Source organism: Parus major, chromosome 1A (genome assembly GCF_001522545.3).
Source record: "Parus major isolate Abel chromosome 1A, Parus_major1.1, whole genome shotgun sequence".
Lineage (NCBI taxonomy): Eukaryota > Metazoa > Chordata > Aves > Passeriformes > Paridae > Parus > Parus major.
In genome coordinates this window covers 58,364,707-58,382,570 of record NC_031773.1, presented here as the reverse complement: position 1 = coordinate 58,382,570, position 17,864 = coordinate 58,364,707, and the positions used below count along the sequence as shown (strand labels likewise).

Below are 17,864 nucleotides of genomic sequence, written 5' to 3'. Positions count from 1 at the left end.
GTAGACATTGAATTGGAGTGACATTTTTGGCACCAAAAAAGAAAAAATAGTGAGACTACAAGGAATAGTTTGACTCCTGCATCTTTTGCAGTCCGAAAAGGAAGGGGTTAACCTGTAGTTGGCTTATATGATATTGATTGAGGACACAAAGAAAATACAGCTGTAAATATTTAGGAATATTCTCTAGTAGCTGGGTTTTTTTTTTTAGGGGAATAGGTCATTGAAGTGGAACTCTGGAGGTACAGCCTGTTTTCCCAGGGATGCCACCCGCTCCCTGCGTGATAGGAGGAGAAAGGTCACTCGTTGTTCTAGGTCTCAGCTCCCAGCTGAGAATGATGCTGTCTCCCTCCTCTCATTTTCTAGCTTGCTTGTTTATCTCACTAGCTTTTCATCAGAGTAACATCCACTCTGCCTCTGTGCTGAGCACAGTGGGTCCTGCTCTTGGCTGGGGCTTTTAGACACCACTAGGAGTAACAGATATGATTCTCTCTTTACGCCTGTCTCCTCCCTCTCCGTCCATGCTCCAGTGCTTGTGAGGTAAGATTAACAGCTAAAAAACCCCAAACCAACAATAAAACCAGTGTAAATGGAGAAGGAAAGATCCAGTATACGTGATAAATTGTGAGATAGGTTTGAGTGGTGTTTTTCTCCAGCCCTGCTGACCGGTGATCTCTCTCATGTAAAGGTACTGCATTTTGGGACAAGAAGGATTTGAGCCTATCCCTAAGTCAAAGGGGTGAACAAAAAGCAGCTTTGCCTGTTTCCTTTGCGCTAAGCACATTGTGAATATTCTTAAGCATTGCCACAAGGATTAACATCCCTGAATTTTAATGTGCCTGGTGCTGGAATGTAGCTGGAAAGCAGAGCAGGCAGGAATGGTCTCTCTGGGCTGTAGGCTCTGCTAGGTGACTCTTTGAAGTTCTATTCAATAGCTTTCTGTTACTCTATATTTTTTCCCTTTTCTGCCTTTTTTCCTCTTCCTTCAACCACTTCTGGAACAAGTACTGATACATTTCGCATTTCTCTAATTTACTGGACTGGATTGTTTTATCTCCACATACTTTTGCATGGCAGTAGTATTAAAATATTTTTTTTTAAAAAAACAAAAGGGCATGGGGACAGAAGTACAGAGTTTGGTGTTTACTTTGGATCATTAACCTGGTCTGTAAATTTGATTTGATCTCTCCTTTTTTTTTTTTTGTTCCTCCCTTGCTCTTTCTTTTTTCAGAGCCTTCAAAGAGACGCTGTCTTCCATGGCTTCGGGATCCCTGCAAGAAATGGGAGTCTGATGATTGTAAATGCACCTGCTTGGTTTAAAACCCAGCCAAACAGATAAGTGCACTTTTAATTATCTCCGAACAGTGCTTTAGACATAGCTGTGCACAGCATCTCTCTTCAGTTTGGTGAGGCTCTGTGTTTCACCCCTGCAAATGAATGCTGTGTGTGTCTCATTTCAGCTGAGAAAAACCAGACACTATTGGTATTTCACATTAAGGTAATTAACTGGTGTCTGAAGGAGCTGCAGCTGAGGGGTTGGGAGGCTCCCAGGGGTCTATCCTTGCTCTTCCAGAGCCACTGTCGCCAGCAGCCCTGTGAGGTTTTGGGACTCTGAGGAGGAACTCTGCGGGACCAGACGAGGCTGATGTGACCCATCTGAGCCTTAAAGAATCCTGTGGGACTCATTAGAGGTTTAATAACTAAACTTGGCTGGTTTGATTGAGAAGATGCTTGTGCAGGCTTGGCACAATCTCAGAGAAACCAGCTTGTGCTGCTGGCAGGAGGAAGGGCTTTCTGCATGTGTTTGTCATATGTGTGCAGAGAAAGTGATAACCCTGCTTCCTCCCAACAGCTTCCAGGTGGGAAAAGAGCTGGGGATGGGGGAGAAAAGACCTTGGTTACCCTGAGTTTACACAGGGCATGACAAAAAGTATCATTGGTGAGTGGTAACAAGAATTGTCCCCTCAAAGTTAGGGGAATATTTTTGTCTCTCTAGCAAGAAGGCAATTTCTGGCTGCCTAGGTCTGCTTCTAGAGGTGACCACTGTCTCCTTCTGGATACACCACTGCAATTACTAAATTATTCAAGAAACCCATAAAATAGGGTCTCATGTAAAGTGTAACTTTGCAATAATATACAGCTATGGGGTTGGGGCAACTATTTGCCATAATGCAATTTACTGTATTAGAATAATGAAAAAAAAAAAAAAGCATTGAAGCTGAGTGCATGAGCTTATTATTGTTATTATTATTGTTATCGTTGGGGATGTGTGGCAGGAGGCTGGACAAGAGCCACATTATTTACTCCAGACTTGTCTTGCCTGCTCTACCAGGGATAATTACAAGTGTGAAACGTCTGCCTTGCTATTAGGAAAACTACAGACAGGTTTGCTACAGCAAATGAGGCTGTAGCAACTGACCTGAATTCATCTTACCTTCCTAAGCAAAAGGTGAGTTTCTGGGTGAAGTTGCCAATTTAGAGACAGGAGAGACAAGGATGGGAAGTGGGAGGTTGCTGAAGTTTGTGAGAACTAAATCTGGATGAACTCGTGATTCCTGAAGTGTCTGAAGTTCCCTCTTTTCTAGGAAAAGCTTCTCTGCCGCTGTTATTACCAAGGAATTTTTTATATGAATAGAAGAAATGGCACGTCTGTTAGTAATGACTAAGCTCTGCCTTACAATTGTAATACTTATTCCTGACTCTTCAATACTTTGAAAGCAAAGAAGCTTGACACTATATTAAGAAACGCTGATAAAATGGAGCTCTAGTGAGAAAATCAGGGCTAGTTCATTCAGCAAGGGTGGAAGTTAAAAAAGCTTAAACCCTCTCTGTGCATCAGCTAACACAGCTTAATGTTTTTCTGCCCTCAGAGATTCTCAAGGTATTGGTTGATAGGTTTGCAACTTTAAATCTGTTTTCTGCCAGTGAGCCAAAATCAATGTTATCCCCATATTAGATCCCATTAAATTAACCCTAAGCTGGCCAGTCCCAGTCTGGGCAATCTGCCACTACTCCAAGTCAAATTTGGGAATCATCCTGAGGTGTGGCTGGCATGCAACATGTAATGTTTTGTGCTGCCTGGAAGAAGAAGCAGCAAACGCTTAAAGTGTCTTTTGGGAGCTGTACTGATGAGAGAGGTGATACCAAGAGTGTTCTATGCACCTGTGCTTTGGCTGGTGCTTCCTGCAGCTGAGGAGAACAGATTCAACAGCTCTTGTCTGGTTACTGCAAAAAAATTTTGTCCAGAAAAGAAGATCTTTGAATCCCTAACTCCTTGTCTTACAGGTGAGCCTTGAGGACACCTGGGAGACTGTAGCTCCTGAATGCATGACCTTCCCCTGTGATTAGAAGAAAGCCATGGGGAAACACAAGAAAGAAGAGGCCATCTTCCTGAGGAAAAAGATAACTTTGCTGCGAGCTTTCTCACTGCTCATCGGCAGCATGGTTGGCAGTGGCATCTTTATTTCCCCCAAAGGAGTACTGAAAAACTCCGGCAGCGTGGGATTCTCCCTGGTTGTGTGGTTTTCCTGTGGGCTCTTCTCCATGTTTGGTGAGTGCTGAGATTTGGCAGCCTTTGCTTAAACACCTGGCAGGTGAGGGGAGCCTGTGCATTTTTGTGTTTAGAAAGTTGGGAGACGAATAAACCCAAAATTCCTGGTTCCTACTGCCACAAAGGTTTAAGAAGTCCGGGAATGGTCACTAGGAGTTTTCAGTTCAAATGATTTCCCTGAGGCAATGGAGAAACTTCCAGCACTTATGGTCTGTGAATATCAATTCATGTACAAGTCCAGGGCAGGGGAGTGACAGTGACTGCAGATGGAGACAGCCTGGTCTCTGCCAGGAAAGCTGGGAGAGAATGAGGGGACTCCTTCTGTAAGGTAGAAAGGAGATGTAGGCACCTAAAAGGGAATCTGAGGGCTGTGCTGTTCTTTTCACAGACACTGTGAAGAGAGTAGTGAGTCCCAATATGCCCCATGGGAACCCCTTTCTGTCAGAGAGAATAGCTGGGGCAGAATTCTTGGGGAGCTGCAGGGTATGCAGCAGCCCAGGGCAGGTGTTGGGTGTCTGTAAGAAATGGTGTGGGTATGTCTTATGTTGCCCCACTTTCTGTGTGTTGCTATTGGCTTGATTTCTGTCATTTAATACCAGTCTTTTCTCACAAAGTGTTGTCTTTTTGATGACAGTTTCATTCTAGTTCTTTTGAAATAACATAGCTCTTCCAAGTTACAGTGGATAAAACACATGGCTTTTAGTTTCTTTCATTAACTGCATAAGGTCATCATCTCAGAAACTCTCTGAAGGTGCTATTAGGACAACTGTAAGTTGTCCCAGCCCAGGAGAGAAATCTGATGCTTTTTACAGTGGATGACTTAAACATTCCTCTTCTGTTGTAACTTACTAAAAAATAAAACAAAGAAACAAAAAGCCAAACAAAACAAAAACAATAAAAGCAAACAAAAAAATCCCCAAAACCAAACAAAAAAATCAAACAGAAAAACAGCAACCAAAAAAAAACCCCGAAACCAAAAACCAAAACCAACCAAACAAACAAAAAAATAAACAAGAAAGGAAAAATAGTCCATGTGAAGAAAGCCCACTTTGACACTGTGGCTTGTACATGCAGGTTTAGAAATTGAGACATTCAATTGTTAGTAGGGCAGTAAGTTGTTCTTGCTCTCAGCATACGTGTACCAATATTTCACACTGCAACTTTTGTGTGGTTGTTTGGTGAATTATTCACTTCTGCTTAAGGAAAAGCTGACAATATAATGTGAGCATGGTTTCTTCTAACCAATCAGAGCAGTAAATGATAATGTGAGTGCTGATCACACAGCCAAGCTCTGCACTTGCAAAGGTTTCTCCCTCTACAGCATCCTTTGATACACTCTGCTGGGAGAGCCTTGCGAGCCTCTTTATCAAGTGATTGCATTTTGTAGCTGGATTTGTTGGTTTGTTCTTCCCTTTTATCAGCTTGATGACCTCCCCTGATCATTTCTCTGACATTTTTGCATTATATTTAAAAGGCCTGCTTTTCTTTATGCTTTTTTTCCTCTCAAGTGGGGCATATATACAAGTCCCATTCCATGAGTTCAGCAACATACTTACATGAATGCTTGAAGCCTTTAAAGAATAAACAAGATGAGCTGTCTGCCTATATTGGGTGCTTTGAACAGGAGTTCTGCAAAAATTTACCAACAGGGAGGCAGGAAACATTGAGGCTGTCGCCATCCTGCACGACCTGAAAATGTCATGAATACCATTGGACTTGGAGGCATGGTTATGTCACCACTGGATTCAAGGGAGGGAAGGGATTTAGGTGAAGATGCAAGATAAGGACACAAGAATGTTGCCTGAGATCAAAAACATGATTGGAATGACCAGTTCAGCCATGGCCTGTGGTTGAGCTGCTGTAGGTGCTTTGTAAGCACCATTTCACCAGTCTAACTGTGAGGAGAAGAATCCAGGGCATCTTTCAAAGTAAACCTCTTGTATCTCTGTGCAGCATTTCTCTCATGCACCTTTATTCAGAGCTTCCATGGAAATGTTGTAACATTAACCACAAAATAGAGAATTTCTTTCCACCTGACAGGTAAGCCAATTACTTCAAAAGTTCAAACCACAGTAGTGCACAAAAATAGGGAAAAGCAGTTCTGTTAAACTTCTTTTTCTTCCTCTCATGCACTACTTATTTTAAATGGATTTGTTCAATCCCTGAAGAAATCATACAGAAAAGGGAAAATCCCTGGGATTATTTACTTGGTACGTTTCTACCTGAACTTTTCCAGGTGCCTTGTGCTATGCAGAGCTTGGAACAAGAATCACCAAGTCCGGAGGACATTATATCTACATTTTGGAGACACTAGGGCCTCTGCCAAGCTTCTTATTCCTGTGGGCAGAGTTTTTTGCTATCAGGTAAGAGATTTGGTTTGCTTGCCTCTTCATGGATGCAGTGTTAATTTAAAATACCAAAAGTTATGGGACCAGGTAACAGTCCAGGCAGTTTGTAAACAAAAGAGTAGAAACAAGATGAATGATTTTTAAAGATTTTTCAGTGATAAAAGGAAGAAGACGCAATGTGGAAATAGTTAGAAATGTTAAATATGTTCTGTACTTGAAGAATAACTCTCTTTTCCCCTGGCAGCTCATATCCCCCAAGAGCTGTGGTGTATTTCAGACAATAGATGCCAAATTTATTTCAGGTCTTCTGTTTTCAGTGTGAAACTTTTTTGGTTTCTCCAGATTTGGAAAGTGGAGACAACTTCCTGGCTTAGCTCCAAGTCAAATAATTCATAAAATTGTGAACCACTTATTTTTTTAACATTAAAAAGGAAGTCCTCCCCTCTCAATAACCTGTATCCTTCATGTAAGCTTAGCTGAAGCAGAACATATGAACTACACTCGCATTGCTCAGTATGATTAATCTCAACTTTTGCTTTCAAGTTGGAAATTAATCATTTTTCAGCGTGTGGTTTTTAACCCATTCACTGAGAAAAACCTATGAGAAAATCTCGATGGGAATTCACCATCTGCATGGGTGAGAAGATTAAGCCGGGGGGGAAACTTGTTCCCCTTTCCAAGTTTTGTGCAGTTTTACCTCATGCCATTTTCCAGCCATCCTCAGGCCAGATTGTGCTTGGTTCCCCCCCACTCCAGGCCTGCCAACAGTGCTGTGGTTTCCCTGGCATTTGGTCGCTATATGCTGGAGCCGTTTTTCACCCCCTGTGCTGCCCCTGTCCCTGCGGTGAAGCTGGTCTCTCTCCTGGGCTACTGTAAGTACTAACACCTATGGGATTGTCTGTCCTGGCCTCTCTGCCCTAGACTAGGAGCAGTTATGGGGTGTTATTTCTGGGACAACTGTGGGGGAAGGGTCCTGTCTTACCTCCTCAGCTAACCAAAAATGTTCTGATTCAAGGTGATGGTGTTGGGCCCCATTATTCTCTAGGAAGGGGAATGGGCCTCCCTGTTGACTAGCTGGAGCCCTAGGTAGGGGAATTTTGCCAGGTGTGGGAGCAGAAACTCTCAATGTGTAATTGTGCAAGAGTCACATGAGTTGTGGGTGTAAGACTTGAGGTTTTGGACTCGTCTCCTGGTGCATCCAGCCCATGAAACTGTTCTGCCTGCTCCAGACTGGTGTGGGCTGGCACAGGAAATGCTGTGAAGTGGGCTGCTCTGCTGAGATGTCCCACACCTTTCCCCCAGGCAGGTGTGGATTACCCAGAAGGAACCAGGTTCTGCTCCCTTTTAGGAACATAAGTCAGCCCCTTCTTTAAACACTGTATGCTGGACCACACCAGTGTTTTCTGACATCTCTCACCCCCGGGCATCCTCTCTAAGGCATAAAAATGTGGCTTTCCCCCAGCATCTCCAGGGCAGGGAGAGCTGCTGTATTTTTTCCTGTGTGTGTTGAGCACAGGCTGCAGCTGTAGCAGTGTGGTTTTCTCTCCAGACATGGTCCTCACCCTCAATTCCTGGAGTGTCACCTGGAGCGCGCGGCTGCAGACAGCTCTCTCCGTTGTCAAACTCCTGGCTCTTGCACTCATCATCGTGCCAGGGATGATGCTGCTGGCCCAGGGTAGGTGTTGCTGCATGGCTGAGGGAGGGTGCTCGATGTGTCCCCCGTCATGGCTTTTATCAGTCCCAAGTGACAAGTGTGGTGTTCGCTCAGCTGGCAGGAGCTTTCTCTGTCCATGTGCCAGATGTGAATTATCTGGGAGCTGAGACCGGCATAGCAGGCACTGGGCTGATGCACCTGGCTGGTTGGTTCTTTCTCCAAAATTTAGTGGGTCTTAGCACCAGAGGATGTGTGATCCTACCCAGGGTCATACAGACACCTTTCTCTGCAGATGGTCTTTCTTTGGAGTCAGACTTGCCTATTTCCTGTGTAGCTGAAAATCTTTCCAAAGCAGCACATATTTGATGGACGTTTAGGCTGTGTGACAGCATCCCCTGTGCCAGTGACAGCTGTGCCAGTCACAGCTGTGAGTTACCAGCCCTCAGCTGAGCCCTGGTAATGGTATCTCTAACCCTTCTGTCGCTTCATGTTTTTTACCTCCAGATTGAGATGGGTGGTAATTTAGTGAATTGACAATGAACTTTGTACAGGATTTCATGCCTGCATGCAGTGAGGGAGAAAACCCTGCCAGTAGCATCTTGTGTGAACGATACAAGAGTATTGGCTTTAATCCAAGCCTCAGTTTATAGAAAAGCCCAAGGCATTCCCACTCAAGGGATGAAGCCTGTTCCCTCTTCGTGCTATTACCTTCTTCTGCAGAGAAAACACCACAGGCAGTGGGCTCCGCGTTCATGTTTCTTTCTGATGTCTGGAGCTGGCTCCTTTGAACATGCAAAGCTCCCCTTGGGCTGGCAGCACTACTGAACTAAAGGACTGCCCTGCAGCTAGGAATCCCAAGCCATTATTATTAGGAATGCCTTCAAATGACAATCTGGAGCCCTGGCACCCCTCCTCTGGAGGGGAGGATAAGTGCAGGTGACATCTGGAGGGAGAATTCACCAAGAGGCTCCAGTATGACAGGTTCTATTTAATGTGACTCACAGGGGACTGAAAAGTGCTCATTAATGCATTGCAGGCAATAAATCCTTTTCATGCACCATCACTTACCAGCTATAATTTTAGAGCATAAAAAAAGTACCCCAATAGGCCCACTCCTATATTTTGGGTTAGTTTTCTTCAAACCTATTTTCAAATTGATGTCTTTTTTTTTTTTTTTTTTTTTCTTAAAAATCAGTTTTGTGTTTTTGAATAATTTGGCCTGATTCCTCTGCCTTGTGCTGTTTTTTTTCTTTTTTTAAAATTGCATTTCTGTCCTTTCCTCTGCCATTACCTTCTCTTTGGCTCAGGCTTATATTAGAGACTGGCTGGACCAGTGTTTCAAACCCGAGTGCCCAAATTTCATCACTGAACTTCTTGCAGATGCACCTCCACAGAAGTGGCTTCACTTTCTCCATGTGCTCCATGCCATGTCACACTTTGCCTGGTGAAGCCCAACCAGGCAAGCTTCTCACCTCTTAAAGAGAGTTTATTATGGAAAATTGAACATAGATCCTTGGGTTACCTGGATTTGAAAATGTTGGGATGCAATTCTTTTTGACTGTGTTCAAATGAGACGCCATTCAGCATTTCTCTCTTCCCTGATTTTTTTTTTTATTTAGAGAAAATCATTACTTTTTTTTTTCTTTTTTGTTATGTTTTGTTTTGTTATTTCAAGCAGACAACTTGAAGGAAAATAAGGAGAGTTGGTAAATATCTGAGACACCTCTACTTTGAAAATTTTATTTGCTTCACCCTCTGTGTCCTTTCCTGTGGGTGAGTGGTGGTGGGTCAGACTGGCAGGTCCCTGCTCCCATCCCCTCCTCCAGCCTGGTTCCCATGCTCTGGCCAGCACAGGGCTGGGGTCAGTGCTCCAGCAGCAGGAACAGGAGAGAGCACAGTGAGAGCTGAGTTAGCTGCCTCGCTGGCTGCACCACATCAAAGGACAGTGTGTGTCCAGCTGCTGAGGGAGCTGGGGACGGAGCATGGGGGTCAATCCAGCAACTTAATTTTGGGCCTAAAGAAATGAGAGGACAGCATGGATCCCCTCACCTCCATGATCTCCTGTTCCCACAGCAGGGTCTGTTGGAAACAACTAGCTATTGTTGTTGCCCTTCCTGAAATGCCTACTGTAGCTAGACAAGGGATAGATTTTTTATTTTTTTTTTATGTCACTGTAGGAAAGCAAACACATCAGCAACAGCACTGAAATTAAAGCAATGAAATGAATTTGAATACCCTGCTCCAAGGAAATCGCAAACACTCTTCTCCGGTCTGGGCAAGAGGTACAAGGGATGTTATCCTACAGGGAAGGAAGCCTGTCTCTGACATTTTCCTTTTCTGTGTCCCTTGTTTGTCTCCTCTGCAGGCCACACCGAGAACTTCCAGGATGCTTTTGACAGACAGTCGCTGGTTCTGGATAAGCTCCCCCTGGCTTTCTATGCAGGCATGTTCGCATACTCCGGCTGGTAGGTGCGATGGGAGGGCACTTCTCGGGCAGCAGACAGGTGCCCTCAGCACCACTCAGACTCTCACCCCGTCTCTTCCCATCGTGCAGGTTTCAGACCAGCTTTGTGCGTGAAGAGTTGGTCAAACCTGAACGGTAAGGCTGGGAGGAAGCTGCCCTGGGTTACCAGCCCCGGGGGTCCCGCAGCTTTCCCAAGTGCAGTACAGGAGGAATAAGTTTGTGGGTTCACCTGACTGCAATCGATTGTACTGCCAGATAAAATCTGCAGTAATGCTGTGCACAACAAGGAGTAGCAGCTTGTTCTTTGTGTGTGTGTGTGTTCCCCTTCCTTCTAGAAATATCCCCCTGGCTGTCATCGTGTCCGTGATCTCGGTAATTGTGGGGTACATGCTCACCAACGTCTCCTATTACACAGTTCTGGGAACACAAGATGTTCTGGCTTCTCCTGCTGTGGCTGTGGTGAGTTGTCATTGCTGTTGTTATCTCCTCAGTGTGGCAAGTTTACGCTGTGGTCATGGCAAGTCATTCAGAGATGGTTTTCCTATAAAATGCTTTATTGCTTTGTAATTTCTCTGGATTACAGGGCAACAGTAAATTCTTCTTGTCATGCCTAAAACATAATGAAAAAGTAATCTGCAGATGACAGTAGAAAAAGTGAGATTTATGACTTCTATATTGCTCCTTCAAGGGAAGAACTTTTCATTTTTTTGACCCTAATGTCACCTGGAGATCACCACATTTTCCCTAAAGTCATGTTTGCTTTTCCTCCAGAGCTTTGTGCAGCGAGCTTTCAAAAGCCTGATCTCCGTGGTCCCTGTCCTTGTCGCACTGTCCTGCTTTGGAACCATGAATGGAGGAATCTTCACATTTTCAAGGTCACATCCCTAAGGATCTGTTATGCTTTTGGCTTACTGAATCAGAAGGAAGTGTCACCAACCTGTGCAACTACCCATCCATACAGTGGCAATTTAGCCACTCTTGTGGGAAAAATAAGGCTTTTGACTCTCAGGTTGTCAGGTACAGGATGGTCCCTTTTGGCTGTCTGCTTTTTCTATTTCTGACCAGCTCCAGACTTTGGTGTCTAGGACTGGTCACAAACAAAGATTTTTATCTTCTCCTCTACCCTTCAGTTTACATCCCCAGTTTAAAGTGAAATGTTAATGTTTCTGGTGAACTAAAGGCTTTGTTGATGTTGGCAGCTGCTCAGTGAGACTGAGTCTTCTTTCACTGGGTTCACCCAGCTGTGCTGCTGGAGGGCATGGGGTCCCTCTGCTGTGAGGCTCTCTAGGCAAACACTCCCTTGAGGACTTTGCTTTGAAGTCAGTGAAATGTCATAGAGATGGACTATTCCTAAAGCAATAGTCAAGGTTCAAGAAGTCTTGTTACAGCAATAAGAAAAGCTTTGTTCCATGGAAAAATAAACTTGCCAGCTTTGCTGTCTGCCACACTCTGTGTCCTTATGGGAGCCTTGAAATTGGAGAGGAGGGCAGACCTTGTGAAGAAGTATGTGGTGTTCATCCTGTGAAGCTGAGCAAACCCTCTGCCGTGGGTTCTGCTTCACAGCTTTGACTGCAAAGGGAAAAATCAGTTGATCTGAAAGGAATATTTCATAGCCTGAAAGCTAATGAATTATCTGATCCACTACCCTGAAGTCCTGTGTTAAATACAGGTGTGGATGATCCTTCCCATTCACTGCTCTAGGTAATGGATTTCTTTGAGGATGAGAAATCTCTGGACAGCACAGAGGTTCTTCATGTCCCCTACTGACCTTCTCTCCCCCATCCTGGCATCATTACCATAATCACTGCGGAAAGTCCATATAAACACTGATGGGGCCTCCCTGGCTGCCTGCCAGCCACACCCCTGCAAAGCCACAGAGACAGCAATAAAGCCAGTTGTACACTTGTGCCCCAGCTGCTTGGGGCCCTGCTTCAGCCCAGATGATGCTCTGGCATGGTTTGTTTGAGGATATTAAATTTATAAAATTGGATGTGATTGTGTTCTCCGTAATTGCTCTTTCATGAGTCAAAGGAGGGATGCAAACAAGGAACTCTCCGCTCTCATTTTGTAGTTGTTCTTGTGTATAGCTGGTCTCTTGGCAGTAGGACAAACTTTATTTTCCAGCAGCTGACCAGAGGATTGGAAATCATCTGTCATTTGAGAAGATTCCGCTTTATTTTTTCTATATATGTACATATAAGAATATAGACTTCAAAGCTGACAATCCCCTTTCATAAACTCAACAGTTTCTCTTATATAGGATTAAAGTTTGTGACCCCTCCACTTCCTTTTCATTGGAAAGATTAATTCCTTTTTTTGATGGCAAGAGACTTTCTTCTTACTCCTGTTTCCAGTCTGGGCTCATTCATGGTCACTTTGGACTTGCCCAGAGGTCCCTGCTGGAGGAACCCAAGGAGCCACTGCCAGTGTTCTGATGGTGGGCTCTGATCTGCATTGAACTGGTCTTGGGAGAGCTATGGGAACTCAGCCTTGGTTTTCTTCCAAACGCCCCTAAAGTGGAGCTCTGAGCAACCTGGTCTGGTGGAAGCTGTCCCTGCCCATGGCAGAGGGGTGGGTTCCAACCCAAACCAAACTTTCTATGAAAGTGCAGATAAAGGCAGAACTGTGGCCTTGAATAGCAGACTTGTGCGGGGGAAGGCAGCGGGTGTCTTGATGCCTCAGGTCAGTCCAGATCTCATTTCTAACGTGGATGTAGAATGTTAATGTAAAGGGCTCCTTGTCTTTTCCTAGGACTCTGTTTGTGGCTTCCAGGGAAGGGCAGTGGCCTCCTCTCTTCTCCATGATCCACATTCGAAGGCATACCCCCCTTCCCGCCGTCATGTTAATGGTAAGGAGATCTGGCTGTGTGTGACATGCTCTGTTCTTTTGCTGTCTTGGCTTTTTTGCAAGGAGTGGATAAATGGAGGAGTTTTAAAGGGTGCAGAGACATTAAATTACCCCCTGAAAAATAAAGAAGGCAGGATACAGGAAATGGCTGCAAAGTATTAAGTCCCCTTGAGCCAGCAGTGGTATCCAAATGTACAGCCTTGAAGTCCCTGCCTTATAACACCTTTTTTAAAAGTACAGTCCCTACTGTCTGCCACAGGTGTGCTGCTTGATATAGCCTTATGAGAACACCTCTGCCAGGCTTGGCTATTTGGAAACTGAAAATTCCCAGGTGTGGTGGAAATGCAGGGAATGAGCATTTGTAGAGATGATCTGGTCTCATGTTTTGGTTTGTTCAGGGATTTTTTTAATGGCAATGGTCCAGCTCCATCCCAACAGTGCTGCAGTGCCTGTTGCAGCTTGGCTGACCTGCTGAAAACTTAGCAGATGTCATTGTAGATAGCCTGTGTACCAACAGTGTAGGCTTTTGGATCATGCGTGTTTTAATTGCCCTGGCTTGGACATGAAGCATCGAAGATGCTGCTGATCTTGAAATGATCACTCTTTTCTGTAGCACTACAGAACAGTGCCTTTAGGTCTTTTGCCTTCAGTCTGTGACACTGTTTTGTAAAGCTCTCTGACCTCCAAAACGTTGCAGCTGTGATGTAGTTGCAGGGGGGCTGGAGGAGGTGATCCATGGCTTTAATGACTGTATTTCATGTTCACAATGCTCAGTTCCCTTTGGTCACTGCCATGGTGTGCATCGGAGACATCTACCATCTACTGAACTTCTTCAGCTTTTCCCGATGGCTCTTCATAGGATTAGCCACCCTCGGGCTCATCGTCCATCGGCACCGTCACCCGGAGCTGCACAGCCCCTTCAGGGTAAATGCAAGCACCTGCCTGGCAGCCTGTGCAGGCCTGTCATTCCTCTCTTTGATTTGCTAATAATTACAGCATTACATGGCTATGGCTGCCTTTAGGCTCTAAGAGGTTTCAGTCCCTGATGCTTAGTAATGCCTGTGGGGAGCTCCTGAAAGTGGTTGATGTGCCCAAACAGCCAGATTGGTAAATCCTATAAAGCCAGTTCTACACCGAGTCACCAGATGCATCTGTTAGAAGACTGCTTGCTACAGGGGACAAAGTTTCAGGCTTGGAACTGGGAGATGTATGGAGAGCGGTTCTCTCGCTCATCTCTTGTGGGCTACAAGAGGGGACTTTTGCCTGGATGTTATTTCAGTGATAGGTAAGCCTCAGCTCTAGCTGAGAATCAGGAAGGTGTAAGGCTTGGGGGAAAAGGAGCATGGGTGGAGGGATCCTGGGAGCAAACCTGGCTTGGGAGGAATCATCTGCTGATATGGAAATACTGTCTCGTGTAAAGCAGTGGGCCCCTCTTACGGTCTCTTTCACTCTGCTGGGTGCTGGGATCCCCCTCATGTCAGCTGGGGATGCTGGAGCTGGTGCTGGAGCAGCTTTCCTGTGCTTGGGCACCTTTTCCACTGCCAGATAATGAATGTGCAGAAGGCATTAGGCTGGGGGGGTGCTTGAGGCGGAATCAGTTTGTTCCTGACTCTGGTGGCCCCTGCATGGTGCCTCCAGCCAGAGCTCCTGGGGAAGAGAGGGGACCTCCGGGGCCACTGGGCATGAGGAGCTCAGGGGACAGAAACACTTCCTGCAGCTCGCAGGGCTCCCCTCTATGGGCTGGGAACATCCTCCTGCAAAGTTCGGGGCAATTTTTCCTCTTGGTCTTTGCATTTAGCAGAGATCTTAAGGCTTCCCAGTTTGTTGGTTGGCTGCACTCATGTACTCCCCCAAAACCAAACTGAATAAGTTTTTAGTTTTTCTTTCAAACCAAGCTTCTCAGGGGAGATTTATTAATGGGTGGCACTGCTGATGGTTTCAGACGCTGAGGTTTTGCCCTGGTTTTCTTCAGACAAAGATTCAGACTTCTAGCGGCTCCTAAATGCTGGTTAAGCGGGGGAGGGAAATACTGGCCTTTGGGTCAGCTCGGCTGGTTTTCCCTGCCTTTTCCCGGTGTTTACGGGATCCGTGCGCGGGTGGCGCGGGCACGTGCTGCGCTCTAGTGGCCGCTCGCGGGCTGTCCCCTGCCGCTGCCCGGCGGAGAGCAAAGCGGGGCACGCGTGTGACAATGCTGGTACTTAGGCTCTCCGTAGCATTTTGAGTTAGAAACGGCGAGAAAACACCGGAAAGAGCAGGGAGCAGTCGGCTCGCACACCTCTCAAGCAGACGTGCAGCGTGTGTGCATGTAGGAGTGGCTGGCAGGGGGTGCTCTGGCTCGGAAGACAACAAGGGTACCTAAGTTTGATGGCTGGATGGCTGCCATACCTAGAGCAACTGATCTCTTCCAACTTGGCATGTTGAGCATCCAAAATACAATCTTTATTACTGCTAAAGATTGTCACCCTATATGAGAGCAGCTCCTTCATTCCATCAGCCGTGGCAAGGAGTTACTTGGCTGAGTTTGGATCCAGAGACAGAGGAAGTGTTTCACAGTTTTATTATTTATTGCAGTCCTCCTATTTGCTCTCCAAATAAACCAGATGAATTGGCTCACCCAATAGGGTATGGCTGAAGTGCTGAGTGCTGCTTTGATTTTTCACCATGGTGTTGCTGAAGCTGAAGTTCTTGGCACAGGTACTACAGAGATGGGGATAGGGAGTCTGGCTTGTCTTGGTTTAGTCACTCTAAGTCTCTGGCAAACTGGAGGCGGGTCAACACAAGTCATGAGTTTTATAAGCAAAGAATAGTTTGATTCAAAGTGTCACTTCTTTTTTGGCTTCAAATCTTCCCTCAGCAGTTACCTTAGGTGGCAAGAAGGTTTGTGTGCATGCACAAGAGCAGGACATTCACAGCTGTGGGGTGTAGGTGGCTTCTCCCCCTGCTTGGCTCCCACTCGCAAGTGAGGTTTAGATTTTGGTGCACATGAATGTAGGAGGCATGCACCTCACAGGGCACACTGGGCTCTGAAGCTGATGCAATTGTTTGCAGTTTGATTGTACAGAAGCATTCTGTGGGACAGGATATGATTCTTCTTATTTTCTTTAGAAGGAGAAATGAATACAATGTGGGCTGGCACATGCAGAGTCTGACTGGCTATAGCCACCAGTTTTACCTGATAGTCTTCTCTGCTCTTTTCCCCAGGTTCCCCTGTTTGTTCCTGTCTCTTTTACCATCATCTGCCTCTTCACAGTGGCAATGTCTTTCTACTCAGACCCTGTGAGCATTAGCATTGGATGCACCATGGTTTTGAGTGGTTTTCCAGTCTACTACCTCATAATTCACAGGCAGATGTCAGACCGCTGCCGCAACCTGTTCTGTAAGTATGCACTTTCAGTATTGTGGACCTAAACATGCTCAAGGGTTGGGATGCTGGTTTGTTCTTGTCATTTCTGTTCCAAGTCTTGCTTTCTTTTAATTTTCTGTTGAATGGAGGTACATCAGTAACCACTGAATAGAAGAAAGCACATAGCAAGAATAGGAAACAGATACTGTGATCTGCCAACATAAAAGGCTCCAGCCATCAGTGCTGATGCTCTGATTTTCAGCCATATCTCAGGATTTCCTCTGGACTAAGCTTCCTTCCTTTTTTTCCACCCTTTCAGATTATCTTACACATAAACTACAGTTACTGCTGGAAGTTGTCCAACAAGAAATCAAGACTTACTGAGAAAATCATCAGAACTCACAGAAGACAATAAAAATCTACTTACACCATTTCTGACACCTTTGATTCTACCAAAAGAAGGCCATGCTTTTATTCTTTTTAGTCACTGAAAATGAGCCAAAACCTTCCTGCAAGTGTTCCTAAGCTTGCCAATAGGGATCTGATCCTGCCCTTTCATTTTTTTCAGGAGAGCAAACTAGTTGTCTGAAATGAGCTTGCTTTGCCTGCAGTGTCTTTGAAACCAAGATCCTAATTTATCCCAGTCCTGAGTAAAATTGAGTATGTGTGTGTACAGAGACAACATTTTGTTTTCATAGCTTGGCAAACAGAGGAAGTGGGCATGTTGCAGAACTTGGAATCCAACACATGGAAGCCAAATGCAAGTTTCAAACAGAACTATAGCAGCTTTGTTGTGGACAAGGGGAAGGGTTGGGGAGAGCGAATTAAAGATAAGGCAGATGAATTGGAAAGGGGAATGCAGGGGGATAAAATTTTATTCACCTGAAAGTGCAGATTGAGCTAATGAGAAGATATTTGAAATTCGAGTATTAACGAAGTAAGGTCAGAATTATTTGTTTTGATTTTTGTATAAGCAGAATGAGGTTTTTTTAGCTTTGAAATAATCTTTCAATTTTGAATTTTACTTTTCTGAAATTGCATTTTAAAATGTACAAGTACATTTTAAAAAACCCAAACCGAATGGTTAAATATCAACTAGAATATCAACAGAATAGAGTCCTGGTCCCTCCCCCAACTTCCCAGACCCACTCCTCACCAGTGAGGTTGAAAACTCAGAATTTGGCCTAGCTCCAGTGAGATAAAATTCCTCTTTTAATTAGACAGGACCACTGATAAGGTTTGGGCAGATTCCTGAATAAGTGCATCTTTTGGTGCTGTAAGAAGACATGAGTAACTTCACATTCAAGCTTTAATTTGCCAGTTGCACATGACTTGCTGATGTAATCCATAGATGCTCATTTGAACTAACGGCATAAGAAAGGTTTCCATTATTGGATTACTTTGGTTTACATTATTAATGTGGCAATGTTATGTCCAGATAAAACAGCAATTAGCTATTTACAATCATGTTATTGTTAATCAGTTCCTAAAAGACGGGAAGTAGCATGCTGAGATTCCTCTAATGATTGCTGGAAAGAGGAACAGCAGAATGTAGTGGAGCATTTTTTAATCCTTTGTATCAAACATTTACGTACTCAAAATAAAAACAAAGTACCATTTACAAATCCAATGTAATCTACTAAAACGTGTAAAATTGTGGA

At 44.8% G+C, this 17,864-nt stretch overlaps 1 protein-coding gene across 6 annotated transcripts; it reads left to right on the top strand.

Annotated features, from left to right (window-relative positions):
* Positions 1-270: 270 nt before the first annotated feature.
* Positions 271-17,824, top strand: LOC107205029 (cystine/glutamate transporter-like). Of its 6 annotated transcripts, none has more exons than XM_033514388.1 (15): positions 273-537; positions 1,229-1,495; positions 2,330-2,446; positions 3,283-3,547; positions 5,784-5,910; positions 6,652-6,767; positions 7,445-7,570; positions 9,915-10,014; positions 10,104-10,148; positions 10,349-10,472; positions 10,785-10,888; positions 12,765-12,861; positions 13,635-13,784; positions 16,062-16,236; positions 16,523-17,824. In XM_033514388.1, the coding sequence occupies exons 4-15, from the start codon at positions 3,355-3,357 to the stop codon at positions 16,585-16,587; spliced, it is 1,422 nt and encodes a 473-aa protein (XP_033370279.1). In that variant the 5' UTR covers positions 273-537; positions 1,229-1,495; positions 2,330-2,446; positions 3,283-3,354; the 3' UTR covers positions 16,588-17,824. The 6 variants fall into 6 exon arrangements, 5 of the variants coding, with proteins under 5 accessions (XP_033370279.1, XP_033370278.1, XP_033370277.1 ...); XM_033514387.1 differs by having other exon boundaries at positions 1,229-1,688; XM_033514386.1 differs by having other exon boundaries at positions 1,229-1,688; positions 1,850-2,446.
* Positions 17,825-17,864: the final 40 nt, after the last annotated feature.